Source organism: Hemitrygon akajei, chromosome 6 (genome assembly GCF_048418815.1).
Source record: "Hemitrygon akajei chromosome 6, sHemAka1.3, whole genome shotgun sequence".
Taxonomy (NCBI): Eukaryota; Metazoa; Chordata; class Chondrichthyes; order Myliobatiformes; family Dasyatidae; genus Hemitrygon; species Hemitrygon akajei.
The window spans coordinates 181,311,886-181,338,387 of NC_133129.1; the positions used below are offsets into that span (position 1 = coordinate 181,311,886).

Here is a 26,502-nt window from a genome sequence, read left to right on the forward strand (position 1 = left end):
CACCTACCTACAGGATATCTGTCAGAAAGATATCAATAAGATTGAAAGAGGTCAGAGAAAATTTACAAGGATGTTGCCAAGTATTGAGGATCTGAGTTAAAGGGAAAAGTGGAATAGGTTAGGACTTGCCTCAAGATGCATGTTCAAACGATGCCTCATATGCCAGGAAGTTGGTTACCATGATCACCCTTCAGATGCTGGTGAGTAAACTGTCCCCGTTGGTACTCACCACCCCTCCCTGACTGTATCTTGGACTTCTTGACGGAAACACCCCAGTCAATCTGAGTTGGCAGCAACATCTCAAGCTCCATCGTGCAGAGCACTGCTGCCCCCTCTAGGATTGTGTGCTCAATCAGCTGCTGTTCACGCTGCTGACTCTGGACTGCACAGCCAGTTTCAGCTCAATCTGTATCGTTAAGTTCACTGATGATACAACATCAGCAACAATAGTGAGTTGTCATAATAGAGGAAGCAGAGAAGCTTGTCAGATGGTGTGAGAACAATAACCTGAGTCTGAATGTGGATAAGAGATGATTGTGGACTCAGGAAGGCACAGTCAACCTCTCTCCATTGCACATCAATGACTCTGCCATGGAGAGAGTGAAGAGTACAAAGTTCTTTGATGTGCACATAATGCATGATCTACCCTGATCCCACAACACCTCCTCACTAGTCAAGAAGGCACAGCATCATCTACACTCTGAAGAGACTGAAACATGCAAGGCTCCCTGTCCCCATTTTAACAGCTTTCTACAGGAACACCATCAAGAGTGTCCTGTCTGGCTGCATCATTGTGTGGTGTGGAATCCGCAAGGCATCGGACAGCAAGACCCTAGGGAAAACAGTAAAAAGATGCCGAGAGGATCACCAGGGTCTCCCCTCCCCACTATTTGTGTCATTTACCAGGAGCATTGCAGATGAAGAGCACAAAGCATTGTTGAGGATCCCTACCACCCATCCCACAATCTCTTTGACCCAGTACTGTCAGAAAGGAGCATCAGGACTCGGACTGCCAGACTGGGTAACAGCCTCTTCCCCCAGGCTGTGAGACTAATGAATACCCTGCCACCACTGAGGTCTCATCACTAGGACAAGAAGCTGGTTACTGTTTACCCATGCTGCACACTACATTCATTTTGAATTATATTTCATTAATTTATTATGGAAATATATTGGTTTATGTGCTGTGTTTGATATAGGTTTTGTGGGTGAACTGTGGTCCAGAGGAAAATTCTTTTGTTTGGTTCTATATACTGTGTGTACAGTCAGATGATAATAAACTTGAACTCGATTCCCTGGGGAGTAGGAGAATGAGTGGAGATTTAATACGTGTACAAAATTATGAGGGATATAGAGAAATTATGAGGAGAGTGTGGAGCGAGTAGCCAGCCATGCGCCAATGCGCCAAGGTAGATAAGTCACCTGGATTAGATGGTGTACACCCCAGAGTTCTGAAAGTGGTAGCTGAAGAGATCATGGAGTCATTAGTAAGGATCTTTCAAGAATCACTAGATTCTAGAATGGCTCCAGAAGACTGGAAAATTACAAATGCCATTTCACTCTTCAAGAAGGAAAGAGGCAGAAGAAAGGATACTATAGGCCAGTTTGTCTGACCTCAGTAGTTAGAAAGATGTTTGAGTCTATTATTAAGGATGAGGTCTCAAGGTACTTAGATAGATAGATACTTTATTCATCCCCATGGGGAAATTCAACTTTTTTCCAATGTCCCATACACTTGTTGTAGCAAAACTAATTACATACAATACTTAACTTAGTAAAAAATATGATATGCATCTAAATCACTATCTCAAAAAGCATTAATAATAGCTTTTAAAAAGTTCTTAAGTCCTGGCGGTAGAATTGTAAAGCCTAATGGCATTGGGGAGTATTGACCTCTTCATCCTGTCTGAGGAGCATTGCATCGATAGTAACCTGTCGCTGAAACTGCTTCTCTGTCTCTGGATGGTGCTATGTAGAGGATGTTCAGAGTTATCCATAATTGACCGTAGCCTACTCAGCGCCCTTCGCTCAGCTACCGATGTTAAACTCTCCAGTCCTTTGCCCACGACAGAGCCCGCCTTCCTTACCAGCTTATTAAGACGTGAGGCGTCCCTCTTCTTAATGCTTCCTCCCCAACACGCCACCACAAAGAAGAGGGCGCTCTCCACAACTGACCTATAGAACATCTTCAGCATCTCACTACAGACATTGAATGACGTCAACCTTCTAAGGAAGTACAGTCGACTCTGTGCCTTCCTGCACAAGGCATCTGTGTTGGCAGTCCAGTCTAGCTTCTCGTCTAACTGTACTCCCAGATACTTGTAGGTCTTAACCTGCTCCACACATTCTCCATTAATGATCACTGGCTCCATATGAGGCCTAGATCTCCTAAAGTCCACCACCATCTCCTTGGTCTTGGTGATATTGAGACGCAGGTAGTTTGAGTTGCACCATATCACAAAGTCCTGTATCAGTTTCCCATACTCCTCCTCCTGTCCATTCCTGACACACCCCACTATCAACGAACTTCTGCACATGGCAGGACTCCGAGTTATATTGGAGGCACATGATAAAATAGGCTGTAGTCAGTTTAGTTTCCTCAAGTGAAAATCCTGCTTTACAAATCTGTTGGAATTTTTTAAAAGAAATAATAAGCAGGATAGACAAAGGAGAATCGGTTGATGTGTACTTTGATTTTCAGAAGGCCTTTGATGAGGTACTAGACATAAGGCTGCTTAACAAGCTATGAGCCCATGGTATTACTGGAAAGATTCTAGCACAGATAATGCACTGGCTGATTGCCAGGAGGCAAAGAGTGGGAATAAAGGAAGCCTTTACTGGCTGGCTGGCTACTGGTGACTAGTGGTGTTCCACAGGGGCCTGTGTTAGGAATGATTCGTTTTACATTATATGTCAATGATTTTGATGATGGAATTGATGGCTTTGATGCAAAATTTTCAGATGATATGAAGATAAGTGGACAGCAGGTAATTTTGAGGAAGTAGAGAAGCTACAGAAGGACTTAGACAGAAGAATGGGGAAAGAAATTGCAGATGGAATACAGTGTCGGACAAGTATGTTCATGCACTTTGGTAGAAGAAAAGAAAGAACATAGAACATAGAATAGTACAGCACATTACAGGTCCTTCGGCTCAGAATGTTGTGCCGACCCTTAAACCCTGCCACCCATTTAACCCCCCCCCCCCACCTTAAATTCCTCCATATACCTGTCTAGTAGTCTTAAATTTCACACGTGTATCTGACTCAGGCAGTGCATTCCACTCACCAACCACTCTCTGAGTAAAAAACCTTCCTCTAATATCATCCTTGAACTTCCCACCCCTTATCTTAAAGCCATGTCCTCTTGTATTGAGCAGCGGTGCCCTGGGGAAGAGGCGCTGGCTGTCCACTCTATCTATTGCTCTTAATATCTTGAATACCTCTATCATGTCTCCTCTCATCCTCCTTCTCTCCAGAGAGTAAAGCCCTAGCTCCCTTAATCTCTGATCATAATGCATACTCTCTAAACCAGGCAGCATCCTGGTAAATCTCCTTTGTACCCTTTCCAATGCTTCCACATCCTTCCTATAGTGAGGTGACCAGAACTGGACACAGTACTCCAAGTGTGGCCTAACCAGAGTTTTATAGAGCTTCATCATTACCTCACGACTCTTAAACTCTATCCCTCGACTTATGAAAGCTAACACCCCATAAGCTTTCTTAACTACCCTATCTACCTGTGAGGCAACTTTCAGGGATCTGTGGACATGTACCCCCAGATCCCTCTGCTCCTTCACACTCCCAAGTATCCTGCCATTTACTTTGTACTGTGCCTTGAAGTTTGTCCTTCCAAAGTGTACCACCTCACACTTCTCCGGGTTGAACTCCATCTGCCACTGTTCAGCCCACTTCTGCATCCTATCAATGTCTCTCTGCAATCTTCGACAATCCTCTACACTATCCACAACACCACCAACCTTTGTGTCGTTGGCAAAGTTGCCAACCCACCCTTTTACCCCCACATCCAGGTCGTTAATAAAAATCACGAAAAGTAGAGGTCCCAGAACCGATCCTTGTGGGACACCACTGGTCACAACCCTCCAATCCAAATGTACTCCCTCCACCACGACCCTCTGCTTTCTGCAGGCAAGCCAATCCTGAATCCACCTGGCCAAACTTCCCTGGATCCCATGCCTTCTGTCTTTCTGAATTAGCCTACCATGTGGACTATTTTCTAAAATGAGAAAAAATTCAAAAAAATTGAATTGCAAAGGGACTTGAGAGTCCTTGTGCAGGGTTTCATAAAGGTTAATTTGCAGGTTAAGCCTGTGGGGAGGAAGGCAAATGCAATGTTGGCATTCATTACAAGAGGACTAGAATATAAAAACAAGGATGTAATGCTGAAACTTTATAAAAAAACACTGCTGAAGCCTCACAGAGTATTGTGAGCAGGTTTGGGCCTCTTATCTTAGAACAGATGTGCTGAAACTAAAGCGGGTTCAAAAGAGGTGGACAAAAATGATTCCAAAATTGAATGGCTTATCATAAAATAGTGTTTGATGGCTCTGGGTGTGTATTCACTATAATTCAGATGAATGAGGGTGACCTCATTGAAAGCTATCAAATAGTGAAGGCCTTGACGGAGTGGATGTGGAGAGGATGTTTTCTGTGGTGGGAGAATCTAAAACCAAAGGACGCAGCCCCATAATAGAGGGGTGTCCTTTTAGAATGGAGATGAGGAGGAATTTCTTCAGCCAGAGAGTGATGAATCTGTGGAATTCTCTGGCACAGGCTGATGTCGAGGCTAAGTCTTTCTGTATGTTTAATGCAGAGGCTGATAGATTCTTGATTGGTCAGGGCATGAAGGGATATGAGGAGAAGGCAGGAGATCGGGCTGAGAGGAAAATTGAATCAGCAATGATGAAATGGCAGAACAGACTCGATGGGCCAAATGGCCTAATTCTGCTCCTATATCTTATGGACTTACACTTCTCTGACCCGTTCCAAGGCTAAAGTGATAGCAACCATCTCAGATGTGAATACTGATACTTTGTCTGATCATCTTTTCTTCATAGTCAGCTGAAACTTTGGAACATGAACAGAAACTCCTGAACGACCTGCCCCTGGATCTATTGAACCATTTTTGTAGGTATGTAAGAATCCATTATATCTGCCCTGCATATACTGCTGAACTTCCGGTGTCTCTGAAATACAGTCAGCCTTCATCTTGATCTATTCTTGAAGGCTTAAATCAACTCCAGGCGAAGGGGAAAATCAGGGAGACGTGATAGAAGTAATACCAATATTTCACATTAGACAACCCCAGGTTTTGTGCCCATTCAGTACCCATCCACCATAAGATCTGAAGATCTTATGAATACAGTGTTCCCAGCACTCTATGTTCCCAAAATTGGATGACTAACTTTATGTTCTCTTATGTTAACCCAATAAACCCGTCGCTAACTGGAATCTGCATATCTGTAAAGGTACCTCACCCACTCCTACCAGTAATGCTGAAATTGGAGATGATTTAACAGCACCTCAGCATAGTCTCAATGCTTGAGCTTGAACTTTAGGGGCTTTAACACCACTCCTTCATGGCTCTTTTACTGGAAACAACTGTCCTTTTATCACGTCCCAACAATCTGGGAATTGATTCCTTAGCTATTGATTTGAGTACAGAGCACAAGGTATTACTGAACCTCTTGACCATGTCTGCATGCTTTTATGCACAAGAGTTGCCGCCACGTGATTGGCTGATGTGATATTTGCGCTAACGAGCATGTGTACAGGTGTGCCTAATAGAACGAAGGGCCACTGAGTGTATCAAGCATTCCAGAACAAGATGATGCCAAAGTGGCTAATAGTGTTTGGAAAGATGGGCAGAAAAATCAGACAGGTCATTGATGCAACTGTCGCCAATGTGAATGAATTACTCGTGGTTGTAAATCTCCCAAGACCGGTTTAGCGAGGGCTGGGTGTTGGGACTGGTTCCACCAGAGGTCGTGTTTGCTACGGCGGAGATGCGAACCACCCCCTCCAACTGCAAAGGCTGGACTGGCAAGAGACGTGATCGCTTTTCTCTTCTCCCACCACCCCTCTCCTCCGACTCCCTCTCAGAGGGGGGAATGAGGGGAGAGACAGAGAGGCAGCGACGTACGTGGGCTGCCTTCCTCTCGTCTCCTTGACAATGTCCAGCCACGGAGCGGCGCCTCCAGCATCTCCGAAGACGCCCGGTTTTTCTCTCCCGGAGTACAAAGCCCCAGCCGCACGCACCCCTCTCCTGGAGTAGCCGGGAGGGATGAGACAGGCTGGCGGCTCGGACAGCGCTCTGGATGCCGCCACTTGCATGGGCTCCCCTCGCTCTGGGCTCGCTGCCGCCCGCGATGTCGCCGAGCTGCGCCGGAGACTGTGTTCCCAGCGCCGGGAGCGGGCTGCAGGTGACCGCGGCCAGGTGCCTCTGGCTCTGCGCGCTGCTGCTGCTCCAGCCCGTCTCTTCTTGGAACGGTAAGGGGAGAGGACAAACTCGGGGGGTCGTGCTAGAGTGTGGGGAGCGGCTGACTAAACCAGGCTAACGGGAAATGCATTAGATAGTGCAATCCGCGTGGTATTTGGTCTCAGTTTGACCTCAGCCTCTGCGCGATCACTGGACACATTCTCAAGGATACGTCCCTCCCTGATCAACCTTGCTTCACTTCATTGCTGGAACATCGCCGGTGTCTGTGTGTGTGTGTGTGTGTGTGTGTGAGAGAGAGGAAGGGTGGCGGGGTGCAGACAGGGACAGCTCCTTCTCCCAGAAAACGTTGCAAATCCTCAATCCGATTATTCGCTTTGCTTAAAGATTTACCTATTTGTTGCAATGGCTTGAGACGGAGTAGTGTGTGTGTGTGTGTGTGTGTGTGTGTGTGTGTGTGTGTGTGTGTGTGTGTGTGTGTGTGTGTGTGTGTGTGTGTGTGTGTGTGTGTGTGTGTGTGTGTGTGTGTGTGTGTGTGTGTGTGTGTGTGTGTGTGTAGCAGAGAAGGTCTTTCCACGTCCTCAAATCACTGTGAATCGACTGGCACAATGACTACCTTAATGCACTGTTGTAATGAATTGATATGGATGAGCGGTACTCAAGACAAGCTTTTTGCCTACATCTGACGATTCTAAGCCAATTTCCATTCACAACGCAAGTCGGTTGGTAAACATGATGAGGAGAATTAGAGCCTCAAATCCATTCTGCCATCTGGTTATGTCATGGCTTGACCATAAAACTTAACCCCCACCCATTTTCAACTTGGTTTCATAACCTCTTACCAAGTAAAAGTCCAACCCACCCTCCCTCATCCCTTGCCTTTCCTCAGTCTACCAGTCACCTGCCGAACCCCTCTTCCCCCTCCCCCCTTGGCTATCTCCAGTCTCCACTCTGATGGATTTCAACCCAAAATGTCCACATTTCCCTTCCCTCCACAGACGCTGCTTCACCTCCTGAGTTCCTCCAGCAAAAAAAGACTAGTAGCTGGATGACGCAGTAGCGTAGTGGTTAGTGTAATGCTTTACAGCGCCATTGATCGCGAAGGGGTCAATTCCCACTGCTATCTGTAAGGAGTTCGTGCATTCTCCCCAGGACCTCTTGGGTGCTCTGATTTCCACCCACGTTCCAAAGACGTACGAGTCAGTAAGGGTGAGTGAATTGTGGGCATGCTATGTTGGCACCTGATATGTAGTGAATTTGCAAGCTGCCCCCAGCACAATCCTTGGACTGTGTTGGTTATTGACACAAAGCAATGCATTTCAATGTTTTGATGTTTGTTCTTTACCTGCCGTGTTGTATGACATGGACGATCATCGTCTTTCCATGAATGTTCCTGACAAATTTTTCTACAGAAGTGTTTTGCCATTACCTTCTTCTGGACAGTGTCTTTACAAGACGGGTGACCCCAGCCATTATCAATACTCTTCAGAGATTGTCTGCTTGGTGTCAGTGGTCGCATAACCAGGACCTGTGATATGCACCAGCTGCTCATTTGACCATCCACCACCTGCTCCCATGGTTTCACGTGACCCTGATCAGGAGGGGTAAGCAAGTACTACACCTTGCACGAGAGTGACTTGCAGACTAGCGGAGGGAAGGAGTGTCCTACTCCTCGTTTGGTAGAGACCAATGTTCTCTCTAAGGTGAGTGCGTGTGTGCATGCACACATCTTTTGCTACTAGCGTACAAAGGAATTTAAACTACACACAAAAGTTTGTCACGCTCTACCATATTAAGTATATTTCACGATTTGTACACGATCACATTTCCTTTTCTGGTTTCTGTTGTGGACGGCGTTGGCAACGTGAAGTTTGCAATGATTTGTCTGATTTGGTTTATTTATACAGTTTTAATTGAAGAAATTATTCAGAGCACACATGTTGTCACTGGGCAAAAAACCGCACAGCACAAAATGTTTGCGCAAGCTGGTCATTACAAATTAGAAGGAACATTGGTAGAGACATACCTCCATCCCACCACCCAGTTTTGATGTACCGGTACATATGACAAATAAAACTCATCCCTTTAACTTGTGAACTCAGCCGGTCAGGCAGTATAAGTGGGGGGGAGTGGAGATCCCCTCCCCGTGATTCACAAACAAGACTGGAAGGCCCACGCTTTCTGCCTGCTCCTGCCCCTCCCTCTGAGCTTAACTCCCCATACCTCCACACTTATCGTATCTGTAGTCCAGATGAAGTGCTGAGTTCATCCAGCAGCTTGACTTTTAGCTGAACAATCCTTCCTAGTTTTGGAATGCCTGACATTTGTGGGAAAAGCAAATCACATACACAAGAGACTCTGCAGATGCTGGAAATCCAAAGCAACACACACAAAATGGCAGAGGAACTTGGCAGGTCAGGCAGCATCAGTGGAGAAGAATAAAGAGTGACCATATCAGGGACATGTGAAGTCATGGGAGATGATGGTATGATGGTCGTATGAGCAGCTGGTGCATATCACAAGTCCTGGTTATGTGACCACTGATGCCAGGCAGACAATCTCTGAAGAGTATTGATAATGACTGGGGTCACCCATCTTGTAAAGACACTGCCCAGAAGAAGGCAGTGGCAAACCACTTCTGTAGAAAAACTTACCAAGAGCAATCACGGTCATAGAAAGATCATGACCACCAACGTCATACGACATAGCACATGATGAACAAATGAGTAGGGATGGGCAATAAATAATGGCATAGTGATATCCATATCCCATGAACCAATATTCCAAAAATTTACATACCGGGGAGAGCATTCTAACTGGTTGCATCACTATATAGTATGGAGGGGTCAGTGCACATGACTGGCAATAACTACAGAACATTGCAAACTCAGCCAGCTTCATCATGGACACTAATCTCCCCAGCACTGAGGACACCTTCAAAAGGCAATACCTCAGAAAGGTGGCATCCATCATTATGGACCCCGGGACATGGTGTCTTCTCACTGCTACCATCGGGGAGGAGGTACAGGAGCATAAAGGTACATACTCAATGTTTTAGGAACAACCTCTTCTCCTCTGCTGCCACATTTTGAAATAGACAATGAACAGATTTTTGTATTACTTATTTAATTTATATATGTTTGTATATACTTATTGTAGTTTACAGTTTTTATTATTATGTAGTGCAATGTACTTTTGTTGTAAAACACCATATTCCACAGCATGCCAGTGATATTAACCCTGATTCCAAATCTGATTCTGATTCTCATTACTAGATACTGACACTTTAGCCCAGGTTGCCAGCCAGTGTGACTGTTGGCTGCTGGGGAAGACTCGGCTGCCCCAGTTACAGATAGATTGATAACAGAAGCCTGAAGTCCCACACCAGCAAGTTCAAGAACAGCTATTTCCCTTCAAACATTCAGTTCATGAACCAACTGGCACAACCCTAATCACTACAGTTTGGTGAAACTATGACCACTGTACACTAAAATAGATTTTTTTGGTGTTCATTATTGTAAAAATGCCTATAATTTATGTTTGTTATTCTTTTTGTGAATGCTTTGTATCTGAGGCTCTGAGCCTGTGATTCTACTACAAGTAAGTTTTTTTATTGCACCTGTGCAAACCTGGACTTGTGCAGGACAATATGAAGGTAGGAGGTGGGGGATTTTGGACAACAAGAGCTCAAGGGACTGTGTTCACTGTGAAACAGTCTGTGCTTGTTTTTAAGTGTGAGAAGACAGATAATTATCACAGGCTGTGGCTGTCTTCTTGATCTCGCCAAACGTTACACTGGCGTAACCTTCCAGATGCAGCCAGGATCTGTTTAATTGCCGCTTGCTGGTCGGAGATCCAATTTGAATGCAGAGATTCTCTCAACCATTCTGGCATGAGCACAGACAAGCAGTGTAGGGTTTGTTATCGAGCATATTTGTATCACTGATGAACAATTGTGATCCATCGAACAGCTCAAGGAGATTGGAAATTACACGCTGAAATGAAACTGGTGTGTGGTTGGACGTGAGCACTGTTACTGGGCAAAGGCAAAGAATCTTTGTTACAATTGTAGTGTGGAATTTTTTAAATGTGCATCTAGCTAATTATATTTCAGCCTGAGTCAGGTCATGGGTTCAGCCCTGAACACAGTAATGTTGCCAAACCTTTATGGGATGGTAAATTGGAATTGGGTTCTTTTTGTTACATATACTGAGATACAGTGAAAAGCTTGTTCATACAGATTAGATCATTACACACTACATTAAGATAGAACAAGGTAAAACAATAACAGTGCAGAATGAAGTGTAACAGATACAGAGAAAGAGAAATAGACATTAAGGTGCAGGATCACAATGACGTGGATTGCAAGGTCAGGAATCCATTTTATTGTACAAGGGATATATTCAATAGTCCTCTCAATATCGTTCTGAATCCTCTTGGTGAAGATGCTCCCAGAGTGTTGTAGGATTTCTCAGGGTTTAATTGGAATTGGTTTATTATTGTCATAGGTAGCAGGATATAGTGAAAAGTTTCTCCAGCATTCTGCTTATTTATTTTATTTATTGAGATACAGCATGGAGCCCAGCAATTTAATCCTAGCCTAATCATGGGAGAACAAAGTACATTTTTTTTATCAAAGTATGAATGCAGTAGACAATTCTGAGATTCATCTTCCCTGCAGACATCCACCAAACAAAGACTTTGAAGCTTAAAGTGTACTTGCTGCATCTTGAACAGAGTGAAGGGGTGGTGGAGGCCGAGGTTCTCACACTGTTTCAGAAGTATTGGAACAAACACTTGAAATGTTCAGAGGTGGAAGGCAATGGACAAAGAACTAAACATGGGATTTATAGAGATGGTTACATAGTGGTTAGTATGGGTCATATGGGCTGAAGGGCTTACTTCTGTGCTGTGTGACTCTTGAATCTGTTATTTAGTGGAGTTTTGCCTTTACAATGTCCATTTCCCTCTGCAGATGCTGAGTTCATCCAACAACTTGAGTTTTAGTTTAACAATCCTTCCTGGTTTTGGAATGCCCAACATTTGTGGGAAAAGCAAACCATATACACAAGGGACTCTGCCAATGCTGGAAATCCAAAGCAACAGACACAAAATGCTGGAGGAACTCTGCAGGTCGGGAGAAGGCATACAAACTGGCAGATGATTGGAGGTGTTCTGGTCTCACCCGTCATCTTCCAGTTGTAGTTCTTCCCTTCCACCCACCTTCTTATTCTCAATTCTGCCCCCTTCCTTTCCAATCTTGATGAAGGGTCCTGGGCCAAAACATCGAGTGTTTTATTCCTCTTCATAGATGCTGCCTGAGTGACCTGCTGAGTTTCTCCAGCACTTTGTGTATGTTTTATTTGTATTTGCTGCATCCGCAGAGTCTCTTGTGTTTAGTCGCTGTCTTTGTAGAGTTGGGTAGACTAGGAAAGTGGTCTCTATAGGGTTGATGACCTATTAGTGACAGTGTTGTCCATCACTTCATAGAAGGAAGAACAGGTTAAGACTGGATACAGAGCATTGTGAGCATTGGGAGTATGAGGAGAGGACAGGAAAGTGGGATTGGTTTAAGATACTTCAGTTCTGAGCCTGCACTGAGGGATGAATGGTATCAAACTACTCTGCAGAGAAAGGCTGCAATATGCAAATAAAAAGGTTTTGAAAATCAGTGAAATCTACTGGAGAAATGGACTGCAATTTGTTATCTGATAAAGGGTTGTCTGTTGTACTGTATCACAAACATTGCTATGGGCCTGGAGTTACTAAAGCACACATCATAAATCCACAATCCATTCTTAGAGTTAATTTCCTTGTGGGAACAATCTCAGTCAGAGAGAGAGAGAGAGAGAGAGAGAGAGACACACACACACACACAGAGTCTCTCTCTCTCTCTCTCTCACTCTACACACACAATCTCTCTCTCTCACACACACACAAACTCTCTCTCTCTCACACACACACACACACACAGTCTCTCTCTCTCTACACACAGACAGACACAAACACACAGTCTCTCTCACTCACACACACACACACACACACACACACACACACACACACACACACACACACACACACACACACACACACACACACACACACACACACACACACCACTTAGGCTTATTCTGTATAGATTTGCACAGTAGCGTAGCAGTTAGTCTAACACTATAACAACACCAGTGACCCAGATTCAACTCCTGCAGCTGTATGTAAGAGTTTGTACATTTTTCCCGTGGGTTTTCTCCAGTTTTCTCCCACATTTCGAAGATGTACGGTTTAGAGTCAGTGAGTTCTGGGCATGCTATTTTGGCTCCAGACAATGGGGTAACATTGCCTACGCCATGTCCATATCCTCCCATTTCCTCACATTCATGTGCCTATCTGAACTTGTGGGCTGCCCCCAGCACATCCTCAGACCGAGTTGGCATAAATGCCACATTTCACTGGTATGTTGTGATGTACGTGTGATAAATGAAGCTAATCTCAAAGAATCTGGCGGTGATTGACAAGAAGTGTGTCTCGAGGCTGTTTCTCCCTGGCTGGAACCCCAGGATCAGTGGATGGTGGTAACCTGGTTACCATTCATAACCTTACGCGAAGGCTTGCATGCAAGGGGAGGGTTTAAAGGAAATGTGCAGGGGCTCATTCCCTTTTACACAGAGATTCCTGGGTGCCTGAAATGGGCTGCCAGGGGTGGTGGTGGAGGCAGAGACGATTGATTTTAGTTAAGAGCCTGTTAGGGCGACACATGGATTTGCAGGGAATGGAGGGATGTGGACCGTGTGCAGGCAGAGAAGACTTAGTTAACTTTACCATCATGTTCAGACATCACTGAAAGGTACAGCCCAGGAAGAGTCCCTTCGACCCACAATGTTATGCTGAACAAAATAAATTAATCAAATGGCCAACTAAACTAATCTCTCCTGCCCACACAATGTCCACAGCGTTCCATTTTCCTCACATTCGTGTGTCTATCCCTTAACAGGCTTTAATGTTTCTGCCTCTACCACCACCCCAGGTGGTGCCATTCGGGTACCCACCACTCGGTAAAAAAAATTCTTTCTTACATTTTCTTTAAGTTATCCTCTCTCACCTTAAATGCACACCCACTGGTATTAGACATTTCAACCCTGGGAAAAAGATGCTGTCTGTCAACTCTGTCTGTGCCTCTCATAATCTTATAAGCCTCTCTCAGATTCCCCCTCAGCCTCCACCGTTCCAGAGAAAACAACCCAAGTTTGTGCAGCCTCTCATTATAACGCATGCTCTCTAATCCAGGCAACATCCTGGTAAACCTCTTCTGTACCTTTTCCAAGCCTTGACATCCTTCCAATAATGGAGGCAACCAGAACTGTGTGCAGTACCCCAGATGTGGCCTAACTGGAGTTTCAAAAAGTTGCAACATAACTTCCTGACTTTTGAACTCACCTAATAAAGGCAAGCATGCCATGCGCCTTTTTAACCACACTATCAACCTGTTAGCCACTTTCAGTGAGGGCTGAACTGCCCCTTCCTATGCTATGTTCTATAACCTGCATCGCAGTGTGATTGAAAGAGTCACTACCTCACAACACCATTGACTCACTCTCTTTATAACCCAAGCCCTTGAGTCCAGACAGTTTTCTGGATTTGTAGCATAGCAATTGGCTTAACCCTTCCGTACAGTTTGGGTCAAATTTGACCCATTTTGACATTTGACAGCAGTAAGACCACACTAAATGCCATTTTTTTTTTTAGCCGAAATTTGATGACTTTACCTAAAGTGACCCAAAATGTGCAAAAATGAAAATATTTAAAAATTTTGTACAGATGCTACAAATTTTTGTACATTGAGGCTGTTCTGGGTCAAATTTGAGCCATATCTATTGAAATGGATTTTAGATCTCTGCAACATTAATTAAGGATTAATCACCCATTTATTAATGTCAGGTAGGCTATTTATACATTCTAAATAGATCTGTGGTTCAAAATTTGGTATAGACTCTTGTTATGAGGGGATTCTTGGGCCGGGTCAAAATTGACCTGGACAATACTGTGAAGGTATAGAATATGAACAATATGTAAGGGCTAATGATATTAGCGGCATCAGTGACATGGGTTCATTTCCCGCTGCTGTCTGTAAGGACTTGGTAATTTTTCCCTGTGTCCCTGTGGGTTTCCTCCGGGTGCTACAGATTCCACCCACAGTCCAAAGACGTACGGGTTAGTAGGTTAATTGGTCACATGGGTGCAACGGGTTAATTGGTGATGTAAATTGTCCTGTGATTAGGTTAGGATTAAATCGGGGGACTACTGGGTGGCACGGCTTGAAGGGCCCATTCCTCGCTGTATATCAATAAATAAATAAATTGGGCAGGAAGGGCCTGCTACGGTGTTACATCTCTAAATAAAAAATAAATAAAGTAAATCTTTTTCCCTGCACTCCTTCTGCTTTAGCAACATCTTTCCCATAATGGTGTCACCTGCATAGTTGGATATTTGCTCAAGCACAAACCAATCCTTTGGCTCGGCAAGGTTGCCTTTCAGTTCGATTTTTAGCACCAACTCATGGTCACCATGGTAACCTGAAGAAAAATTGTATTGAATGCTTTTGAATTCAGTGATAATAAACCTGATTCTTGTTCTGAAGTTATTAAATTGGTCTATTCTTGTCATATGTACTGAGGTACAGTGAAAAATGTGTTTTGCATGTCATCCATGCAGATCATTTCATCGTAAGCCTACAAGACTAAGGAGCAGAAGGATGGCATTTGGCCCATCGAATCTGCTATGCCATTCCATCATGGCTGATTCGTTATCCTTCTCAACCCCATTCTCTTGCCTTCTCCATGTAACCTTTGACCCTCTTACTCTTTGAGACCTTCATTGGTCAGGGTTGACCATGGATATTGCATCATAGCTGTCCAGATACACAAGTCAGGGCAGTACAATATGGAGAGCAAGCTGTCGCCCATGTAGCAAGCTCCCCCACTCCACGCAACTGACGAACCGAAAGGAACAGCAGAGACCGATACAGTTTAGCACCAGTAGCATCACAGGAGTTGCCAGTCAGCATTGAACTCAACGTAAGACTACCTTAGAGACTCCAGCTCCGGATGTTTTTCTCTTTGGGGTCTACTCCTAAAGCCTTCCCCACAAGTGAGTACAGCCGCAAGTCAGCGGAGATTTGAGATCAGAGTTTTCCTTCTAGATGAGCTGCCAACCACAGCTGAAGATCCCCACCTGCCAAAGCAACTGGTTTTAAGGAGCCAGTAACTTGCCTTTGCACTTGATAGTAGCTAAGCCACAGGTGAAGGCCGAGAGCTGGACTTGGTTCTCAGAGGCTATTTGAGATGCACACCATTGGGAGCATTTAATAGATGGGGAGCTTATCCCTATTACAGCCCCACTCTAACAACCTTAAGGAACCAACACCCTTACTACTTAAGAATCTATCAACTTCTGCTTTAAATATATCCAATGACTCGGCCTCCACAGTTATATGTGGCCATGAAATTGCACAGATTGACCACTCTCTGACTAAAGAAGTTCCTCCTCATTTCTGTTCAGCATGTTGAGGAAGTACAATGGAAAACAATAACAAAATGCAGAACAAAGTGTTACAACTTCAGCCGTGCAGGCAGATTGTGAGGTTATCTCGCTGTCCAAGAGGCCCATTCAGTAGTATTAGAACAATGGGCTAGAAGCTGTTCCTTGAGCCCAGTGGTATGTGCATTTGGGCTTTTGTATCTTTTACTCAATCAGAGAGGGAAGAAGAGGATATCGGGGGTGGGTGGGGTCTTTGATTGTGCTGACTGCCTTGCTGAGGCAGCGAGAAGTGTAGACAGAGTCAGTCGCTAGAGGAGAAGCTGGTTTCCGTGATGTGTTGATCTGAGTCCACATCTCCCTGTGGTTTCCTCTGGCTTCGGGCCTTTGAAGATGTGATACATACTTTCTATGATGCATTGGTAAAATTTGGTGCAGGCAGATGGGGACGTGTTGAGTTTCTTTTAGGTCTTCTGAGGAACTGTCTGGTGAGCTTTCTTGGCCATGTTGTTCATGTTGGACCATGATTGGCCATTGATGATGTTCACGACTGCTTGTTTTATTATAATAGTGTCATTAATATTATACTGTCTTACATAAACATCTCATCACACTTTATGTAGCCTGTCAGTCTTCAGGCCATGTCACTCAGGGACTTGTGCTAGTATTACTTGACCATATGTTCTGTGTTTTGCACCTTGGCCCCACAGGAACGATGTTTCGTTTAGCTATATACAAGTGTATGATTGAATAACAATAAACTTGAACTCTCAGTCCTCTCCGCCTCAGAACTATTGATGTAAGCAGGAGCACGTGCACCATCCCTCCGTCTGAAGTCTACATCTGCAGTAATTTGATTTTGTGTGATTCTTGGTGGTCTGTCGGTACGGCAACAGGAAACCTCTGCAGAGAGTTTTTAACGTTGTTGTGGGGCAGTTCCACTCTCTCAACCTCGGAAGTCCGGGTGCAGGGTCAATCGGATTCAGGTTTAATATCACTGGCACATGTTGTGAAAATTGTTGTATTTGTGGCAGCAGTCTTTGCAATACATACTCATAGAAAAAAAGTGATTTACAGTAAGTATATATAAATGTTAGTTAAATTAAATAAGTAGTGCAAAAATAAAAATGTAGTGAGGTAGTGTTCATGGGTTCAATGTCTATTCAGAAATCTGATGACGGGGGGAAGAAACTATTCCTGCATCACTGAGTGTGCGTCTTCAGGGTTCTATATCTCCTTCCTGATGGTAGCAGTGAGAACTAGGCATGACCTGGGTGATAGGTGTCTTTAATGATGGATGCTGCCTTTTTGAGGTGTCACTCCTTGAAGATGTCCTGGATACTATGGAGGCTAGTGTCCACGATGAAGCTGACTATGTTTACTGTGATCCCGTGCAGTAGCCCCTCTCCCCCATAACAGACGGTGATGCAGCCAGTTAGAATGCTCTCCATAGTACATCTGTGGTACGAGTGGTTGTGTGACTTTTGCACAGTTAAACTGAAAACATGTTTTTCTTTTTGTAGTTTCATCTGCTGTTAGGTGGTCTTGGCTCCAGTAGAAGCGATAATGGTAAATAGCTAAAGGTGAATGGTGATTTGGAGATAATCGCTACTTGAGATTTTCGGTGCAGTTTTAGCAACTAATCATTCATTGTACATAAGGATGTCGAGGCTTTGGAGAGAGCTTTACCAGAATGTTGCTTGGATTAGAGGGCATGTTCTATAACAAAATGTTGGACAAACTTGGGATGTTTTCTCTGGAGCGGCGGAGGCTGAGAGGCGATCTGATAGAGGTTTATAAGATGATGAGAGACATAGATAGAAAAGACAGACAGTATCTTTCTCCCAGGGTTTAAATATCTAATACAGGGAGCATGCATTTAATGTGAGAGGGGGTGATAGTGGGGTGCCTGGAATGTGCTGCCTGAGGTGGTGGTAGATTTAAGAGACATTTATATAGGCACATGAATGTGAGGAAGGTGAAAGGATATGGACATTGTGTAGCCAGAGGAGATTAGTTAGGTTGGCCATTTGATTATTCAGTTATTTGGACTGGCACAGTATCACGGGCCAACTGGCCTGTTCCTGTGCCATACTGTTCTGTTCTATAACAGAACTTACTGTGCAATAAATGTCACCACTTCATTAAATGTTGTGTTGATTGGATGTCTGCTGTATCTGATGATGATAGTTAGATTTGTGCAGCTTCCAGAGTCTAGATGAAGTGCAGTGCATAAAGAAACCTGCGCGGGAGAGTCATAAAGTGCAAGATCCATTGCACCAGGACAGTTCCACTCTCTCGACCTGGGAAACCCAGATCCAGGGGTAGGAGTAGTCATCACAGCTGGAGTCTCACACACAAGATGTTGGAGGGACTCAGCAGATCATGCTGTATTGATGGAAATGAGGAAACAGTCAATGTTTTGGAGGTCAAGAACCTTCTTCAGAACGAGAAAGAAAAGTGGAAGGAGGTGAATGGAGGGGATGGGGACAAGCTGGAAGGTGATAGGTGAAGCCTGGTGGCTGGGGGAGAGGGGATGAAGACAGAAATACCCCTTCCTTTCCAGTCCTGATAAAGAGTCTTGGCCTGAAACTTCGATTCTTTATTCCTTTCCATAGATGCTGCCTGACCAGTTGAGTTCCTCCAGCATTTTGTGTGTTACTCTAGATGTATGCAGTTCTTCTTTGGCTGATGTGAACTGCACAAAGAAAGCTGTGTGAGAGTATTTAAAGTGGAAAAGTTGTTGCACTGGGGCAGTTCCACTTCCTCAGCCTCAAAGGTTCAGATCCAGTGGTTTGACTAGTCATCACAAACTGGGGTCTTCCTTGGTGCTGTTGTCTTCTCCTGTGCCTTGTCATGCCCTTTGCTCTCCATGAAGCATTGCCAGACCACATTTCTGGCCGTTGGATCTCACTGTTGATCTCATCTCCGCAGTCTGCTGGAGCTGAGGTCGCATGCCAGGACAGGCTTGTCCCTATCTCACCGGGGTATGAGGGCCACGGGCTTCTCTCACCTGATTCAGCCCATCGGTTGAAGCTGAGCTTTGGAGTATATTATTCCTTATTTAGTTATGTATTTGGAATCAAAAGGTTTGGTAAAATTGCATTTAAGCTGAGAGGGGCAAGTTTTTTTTTTACACAGAAGGTGGTGGGTGCCTGGAATGGTCTGGCTGGGTGATGGTAGAGGTAGATACATTAGGGATTTTAAGAGACCTTTAGATAAGCACATGAATATGAAGAAAATGGAGGGAAATGGAAGGATATGGACATTGTGTAGGCAGAAGAGATTAGTTTAGTTGGCCATTTAATTACTCATTTAATTGATTCAACACACCTTGTGGGCTGAAGGGCCTGTTCCTGTGCTGTACTGTTCTCTGTTCTATGTAAAGATTTGTCACATTGGGGTATATTTAAGTTGGAGGTTGATCCTGATGAAGAGCCAGCCTGGAATGGTTTATTCCTCTCCACAGATTCTACCTGACCTGCTGAGTTCCTCCAGCATTTTGTGTGTTGTTGCTGCTCTGGATTTCTGGCATCTCTTGTGTTTAGGAGGTTGATAGGCTCCTGGGTGATCAGGGCATCAAAGTGTATGGGGAGAACACAAGATCGTGGGCTGAAGGGCAGTTCTGTACTGTTCTCTGTTCTATGTAAATATTTGTCACATTGGGGTATATTTAAATTGGAGGTTGATAGGATGGAATTTGACCTGATGAAGGGTCTCAGCCTGAAACTTCGACTGTTTATTCCCCTCCATAGATGCTGCCTGACCTGCTGAGTTCCTCCAGCATTTTGTGAGTGTTGCTCTGAATTTCCAGCATTTGCAGAATCTCTTGCTGGAAATCGAGAACACAGGTGGTCGGGCAGCATCAGTGAAGGGGAATAAATGGTTGATGTTTTGGGCTGAGATCCCTTGTCAGGCTAATTAATCATTTCCATAGGTGCTGCCTGGACTGTTGAGTTCCTTTAGCATTTTTTGTTCTGGCCTTTTTACCTCTTCTCTTCTCACCTGCCTACCACTTCCCTCTGGGTCCTCTCCTCTTTCCCTTTCTCCTATGGTCCACACTCCTCTCTTATCAGATTCCTTCATCCAGTCCTTTACCTACCCCCACCCATCTGGCTTCACCTACCTCTTTCTAGCTTGTCCTCCTTTCCCTCCCCCCCCCCCCCACCTTTTTTATCCTGGCATCTTTCCCCTCCTTTCCAGTCCCGAAGAAAGGTCTCAGCCCAAAATGTCGGCTGTTTGTTTCTCTCCATAAAGGCTGGGTTCATGCAATGTTGATTTAGTTTTCCATTCGTTATCAAGTGTGGAGATTATACTTTCAGAAGCAGTTTTGTTCCCATGTGTTGACAACCTCTTGACACAGAGAAAGAAAGGTTGGCAGATCCAAAGTGTACTTACCTCCCACACACATTGCAGAGTACTGTGCAGTTATTCAAGTATTTTCAAAGAATAGTGCAAAAAATCTGGCAGCTTATTTCTGCATAGCAAGATGCCACTAACAGCAATGTTAATGACAGGAATTTACTGAAGTTAAGTAGGCTATTGAATCCATCGTGTCCAGGCTGGTCGAAATACGGACCTCAGACTAAACCCCATTTCACACCTCTTTGTCTGTCTCTCCACAGGTTTCCTTTTTGTTTATTTATGTATTTACAGGATGTGGTCATCACCAGCTAAGCCAGAATTTATTGCCCATCCCTAGTTGCCTTTGAGTAGGTGGCGATGAGCAGCCTTCTTGAAATGCTGTAGTTCCTGAGGTGTAGGTATGCCCACAGTGCTGTTAGGGAGGGAATTCCATGATTTTGACCCAGCGACGATGAAGGAACGGGGTATGTCTCCGAGTCAGGATGGTGAGTGACTTGGAGGGGGATTTCCAAGTGCTGGTGTTCCCAGGTATCTGCTGTTCTCGTCCGTCTAGTTGGTAGTGGTCGTGGGTCTGGAAGGTGCTGCCTCAGAAACTTTGGTGTGTCGTTGCAGTGCATCTTGTAGATAGTACACTCTGCTGCAACTGTTCGTCGATGGTGGGGGAGATTGAATGCTTGTGGAAGGGGGACCAGTCAAGTGGGCTGCCTTGTACTGGATGGTGTTAAGCTTCTTGAGTGTTGATGGGAGCTGCACTCATCCAGGCGAGTGGCGAGTATTCCATTACACTCCTGACCTGAGCCTTGTAGATGGTGAACAGGCTTTGGGGAGTCAGGAGGTGAGTCACACACCGCAGGCCTTTGACCTGCTCTGATAGCCATGGTGTTTATATGGCTAGACCAGTTCAGTTTCCTGTCAATGGTAACCCCCAGGATGTTGATAGTAGGGGATTCAGTGATGGTGATGCCACTGAATGTCAAGGTGATGATGGTTAGAGCCTCTCTTATTGGAGATGGTCATTGCCTGGCACTTACATGGCTTGAATGTTGTCACTTGTCAGCCCGAGCCTGGATATTGTCCAGGTCCTGCTGCATTTGTGTATGAACTGCTTCACGATCTGAGGAGTCACGAATGGTGCAGAACATTGTGCAGTCATCTGCGAACATCCCCTTTCTGATCTTATGATGGGAGGAAAGTCAGTGATGAAGCAGCTGAGGGTGGTTGGTCCTAGGACACTTCCCTGAGGAGCTCCTGCAGTGATGTCCTGAGGATGAGATGATTGACCTCCAACCACCTCAGCCATCTTCCTTTGTGTCAGGTCTGATTCCAACCAGCAGAGGGGTTTCCCCCTAATTCCCATTGACTTCATTTTAGCTAGGGCACCTTGATGCCACACTCAGTCAAATGATGCCTTGATGCCGACAGCTGTCACACTGGGAATATTTGTGGATCCTCCTCTTCCAGTGAGATGTTTGATTGTCCATCACCATTCACAGCTGGATGTGGCAGGACTACAGAGCTTAGATCTGATCCGTTGGTTGTGGGACCACTTAGCTCTGTCTATTACTTGCTGCTTATGATATTTGGCATGCAAGTAGTCCTGTATTGTGGCTTCACCAGGGTGCCGCCTCATATTGAGGTACGCCTGGTGTTTTTTTCGGCATGTCCTCCTGTACTCTTCATTGAACCAGGGTTGATCCCTTGGCCTGGTGGTAATGTTAGAGTGGGGATATGCCTGGCCATCAGGTTACAGGTTGTAGTTGAGTACAATTCTGCTGCTGCTGGTGGCCCACAGTGCCTCATAGATGCCCTGTCATGGGCTGCTAGATCTGTTCAGTCTATCCCATTTAGCACAGTGGTAGTGCCACATAATGCGGTGGAGGGTCTCTTCAATGTGGAGATGGGAATTAGTCTCCACAAATATTGTCTGGCGGTCACTTCTACCAATGCCATCATGGACAGATGCTTCTGCGGCCGGCAGGTTGGTGAGAAGGAGGTCAAGTATGTTTTTCCCTCTTGTTGGATCCCTGACCGCCAGCTGTAGTCCCAGTCTAGTAGCTATGTCCAGTAGGACCCGACCAGCTCGGTCTGCGCTGGTACTACCGAGCCAGTCTTGGTGATGGACATTGAAGACCCCACCCAGAGTACATTCTGTGCCCTTGTCACCCTCAGTGCCTCCCCCAGGTGCTGCTCAACATGGAGAAGTACTGATTCATCAGCTGAGGGAGGATGGGACGGGGTAATCAGCAGGAGGTTTCCTTGCCCATGTTTAACCTGGTGCCATGAGACTCCATGGGGTCCAGAGTCGATGTTGAGAGTTGCCAGGGCAACTCCCTCTCTACTGTACACCACTGTGCCAACATCTCTGCTAGGCCTGTCCTGCCAGTGAGACAGTACGTACCCAGGAATGGTGATGGTGGAGTCCGGAATGTTCACTGTAAGGTGTGATTCTGTCAGTACAACTATGTCAGGCTGTTGTTTGACGAGTCTGTGAGACAGCTCTCCCAACTTTGGCACATCCCCAGGTGTTGTTAAGGAGAACTTTGCAGGGTCGACAGGGCTCGTTTTGCTGTTGTTGTTTCCAGTGCCTGGGTTGTCTGTCCAGATTCATTCCTTATTATTTTCTTTTTAGCAGTTGGATACAACTGAATGGCTTGCTAGGCCACTTCAGAGGGCAGTTAAGAGTCAGCCACATTTCTGTTGGTCTGGGTTCATGTATAGGCCAGACCAGGTAAGGACGGCTGGATTCCTCTCCTAAAGGACATTGGTGAACCAGATGGGCTTTTATGACAGTGGATATGATTTCATGGTCATCAGATTTTTTTATATTGAATTCAGATTCACCATCTGCCATGGTGGGATTCAAACTCATGTCCCTGGCATATAACTGGGTCTCTGGATTACTGATCCAGTGGTAATTATCACCATGCCAAACTCTCCCTACAGATTACAGAGTTATAGGGCACTTCAGCATAGAATCAGGCCCTTCGGCCCACCTAGTCCATGCCAAATTGTTATTTTGCCTAGTCCTATCGTCCCGCACCTGACCCAAGCCCGCTATTCCCCTGCCTTCCGTGTATTTATTCAAACTCTTTTAAGTGTTGCAATTGAACCTGCATCCACCATTTCTGCTGCTAGCCCATTCCACACTCACCACCCTCTGAGTGAAGAAGTTGTTCCTCCTGTTCCCCTTAAACATTTCACCTTTTATCCTTAACCTATCATCTAGTCTCACCCAAGCTCAGTGGAAAAAGTCTGTGTTCCAGGGAATAAAGTCCCAATCTATTCAACCTTTCCCAAAAGCTCTTTATGACCCCTATCTACCTGTGATTACGCTTTCAAGCAATTATGGATCTGTATTCCCAGAATCCTCTGTTCTACCACTCTTCTCTATGCCCAACCACTTACTATGAAAGTCCTACACTGGTTTATCCTCCCAAAGTGCGACACCTCACATTTATCTACATTAAATTCCATCAGCCGTTTTTTAGCCCTTTTTTTTAAGCTGGTCCAGATTCTGCTGCAAGCTCTGATAGACTTCCTTGCTGTCCACTACACCCCCAATCCTGGTGCCAAATGCAAATTTGCTGATCCAGTTTACCACATTACCATCCAGATTGCTGATCGATGATAAACAACAATGGACCCAACACCAATTCTTGCGGCACACCTTGAGTCACAGGCCTCCACTCTGGTACGAAGTGAATGTCTAATCCAATTTACTAGCTCATCCTGAATGCCAAGTGACTGAACCTTCTTGACCAATGCGGGAACTTGTCAAAGGACTTCCTGAGGTCCATGTGGACAAAGTGCACTGCCTTGCCTGCATCAGCTTTCCTGGTAGCTTATTTGAAAAGCTTTATATGATTTGTTTGATATGACCTATCACACACAGAGCTATGCTGACTATACGTACTTATCCAAATTTCTCTTAAATATTGCAATTCAATCTGCATCCACCACTTCTAGTGGTAGCTCCCGACACAATCTCACCACTGGGTCCTTCACCAGATGGACTGCAGTGGCTCAGCACTACCTTCACGAGGGCAGGTACGGGATGAGCATCTCCCAAACAGTACTGACAGAATGTTACGTTGATGAGGCCAAGTTTGGAGTGTTGGTGTGCGGTTTCAATCATCTGTCTACAGGAAAGTTATCAATAAGATTGGAAAAGTGCAGAGAAAATTTACAAGGAAGTTGCCAGGACTTGACCTGAGTTATTGGGGAATTTTGAACAGGTTAGGACTTTATCCCCTGGAGCAAAGGAGAATGGAGGGAGGTTTGATAGAGGTATGCAAAATTATGAGGGGGAGAGATAGGGCAAGTCCAAAGAGGCTTTTTCCACTGAGATTGGTGAGACTAGAACTAGAGGTCATGGGTTAAGGGGGACATGAGGCAGAACTTCTTCGCTCAGAGGGTGGTGAGAGTGTGGAATGAGCTGCCAGCAGAAGTGGTAAATGTGGCTTTGATTGCAACATTTAAGAGAAATTTGGATAGGTACATGGATAGGAGGGGTATGGAAGGCTATGGTCCACGTGCAGGTTAATGGGACTAGGCAGATTAATAGTTTGCCAGAGACTGAAGGACCCATTTCTGTGCTGTAGTATTCTATGACTATGATGGGAGGGCTATTGAAGGCTATGTTCCAAGTGCAGGTTGATAGGACTAGACAGTACAGACTAGATGGACTGAAGGGCATGATTCCGTGCTATTGTGTTCTATGACTCTATAAAAGCAGACATTGACTTACCATCAGTTTGTTTATGTGGTGGGAGATGTCTGGCTAATGCTCTTGTAATAAAAAAAATGTATTTGGACAAAATAGAGGGTGTGAGAAGGACGTCGGAGAGTTGTGAATTCAAATAAACCGATATGTTCCTGATGAATTATGGTTGTTGGGCTACAGCCATTTATCCAGCTACTGGTCACTCCTCTTCCTGACAGATATTCCGCAATTTAAATTTACTGCCTGTTATACTGGTGTTCAGGGCAGGAATGAAGGTCCTCCATCTCTGCCTGTCCTTGGCCATTTTCTCTTTTGTGCCCGGGTATGGTTCAGGGTGTTCATTTCTCCCTCAGCGGTACAGGGCCAAGTTGCCTTTAGTCTCCTGTGCTTCGTCCACCCTTCAGGAGTCCAATGAAGCGCTGTCTTGATGATGAAGTTGGCCTCTTTTCTCATCACATGTCTATTCCATCTCCAACACTTCACATGATGATTGGTGTCATGTGCCCTTGATGACTCTGAAGGAGTAGGACGTGATTGGAGATTTTTCTGGGCCAGAAAATATGTAGGATCTTCCGGAGGTTCATGGTGAGGAATGACGACAGCTTGGCAAGGTCGTTCTCTGTCATGTGCCAGCATTCTGACGCCCAGTCCATGTAGGTTGTAACGACGTATTTCTGCAGTTATTTGTGCTAGCTTGCCAGTGTTGTACATGGTTCGTACATTCCAAAAAACTATTTTGGTCTTGGTCTTGGCAGTATTCAGGGCTTCCTTCGTCATGACAGTAGATTCTTCTTGGTTTCCACTACTACCAGTCATGCAAATCCTGGGTGGAAACTCAGGAATAGCATCGCACTCAGATATAGAAGGCTTCTTCATTGCTGTTTTTGCAACAGTTTTTTTTTTACCAATCAGGACTATTAGCCCTGAGCTGAACCCCCAAATCTGGAGGACCAATGCACGACTCTTAGTCTGGCCTCTACCCTTTGACCTCTTTGGCATGGGTTACCCTACCAAGAGTCAAAGCATAAAGCCCTGACTCCAGCCAACATAGTTCTCCAGGTCATTGAGGCCCGCAAGCCTCCAAGCCCGATGACAAGGTTGTGGTCCCCTTGCAGACTGCAACTCAAAACATAGACCTAAAAATCAAAGATAAAAGGGATATGACTGAAGGTTTATTAATGACTGCGCAGGAAGGGGTCTGGGTATAAGACCATAAGATATAGCTGCAGAATTAGGCTATTTGACCCATCGAGTCTGCTCCACCATTTCATCATGACTGATCCATTTTCCCTCTCAGCCCCAATCTCCTACCTTCTCCCCGTTTCCTTCATGCCCTGATTAATCAAGAATCTAACAATATCTCCGAGGACCTAACCTGGTCCCAACATATCGATGCAATTATAAAGAAGGCAGGACAATGCCTATATTT

The 26,502-nt window shown here is 45.1% G+C and overlaps 1 protein-coding gene across 2 annotated transcripts in view; it reads left to right on the plus strand.

Annotated features, from left to right (window-relative positions):
• The first annotated feature begins 5,851 nt into the window (after positions 1-5,851).
• kiaa1549la (KIAA1549-like a) overlaps positions 5,852-26,502 on the plus strand; it is a 258,910-nt gene continuing 238,259 nt past the window's right edge. For both annotated transcript variants that reach the window (XM_073049878.1, XM_073049879.1), the window contains exon 1: positions 5,852-6,507. In XM_073049878.1, coding sequence (XP_072905979.1) covers positions 6,336-6,507 — 172 coding nt within the window. In that variant the 5' untranslated portion in view covers positions 5,852-6,335. The remainder of the gene's footprint in view (positions 6,508-26,502) is intronic.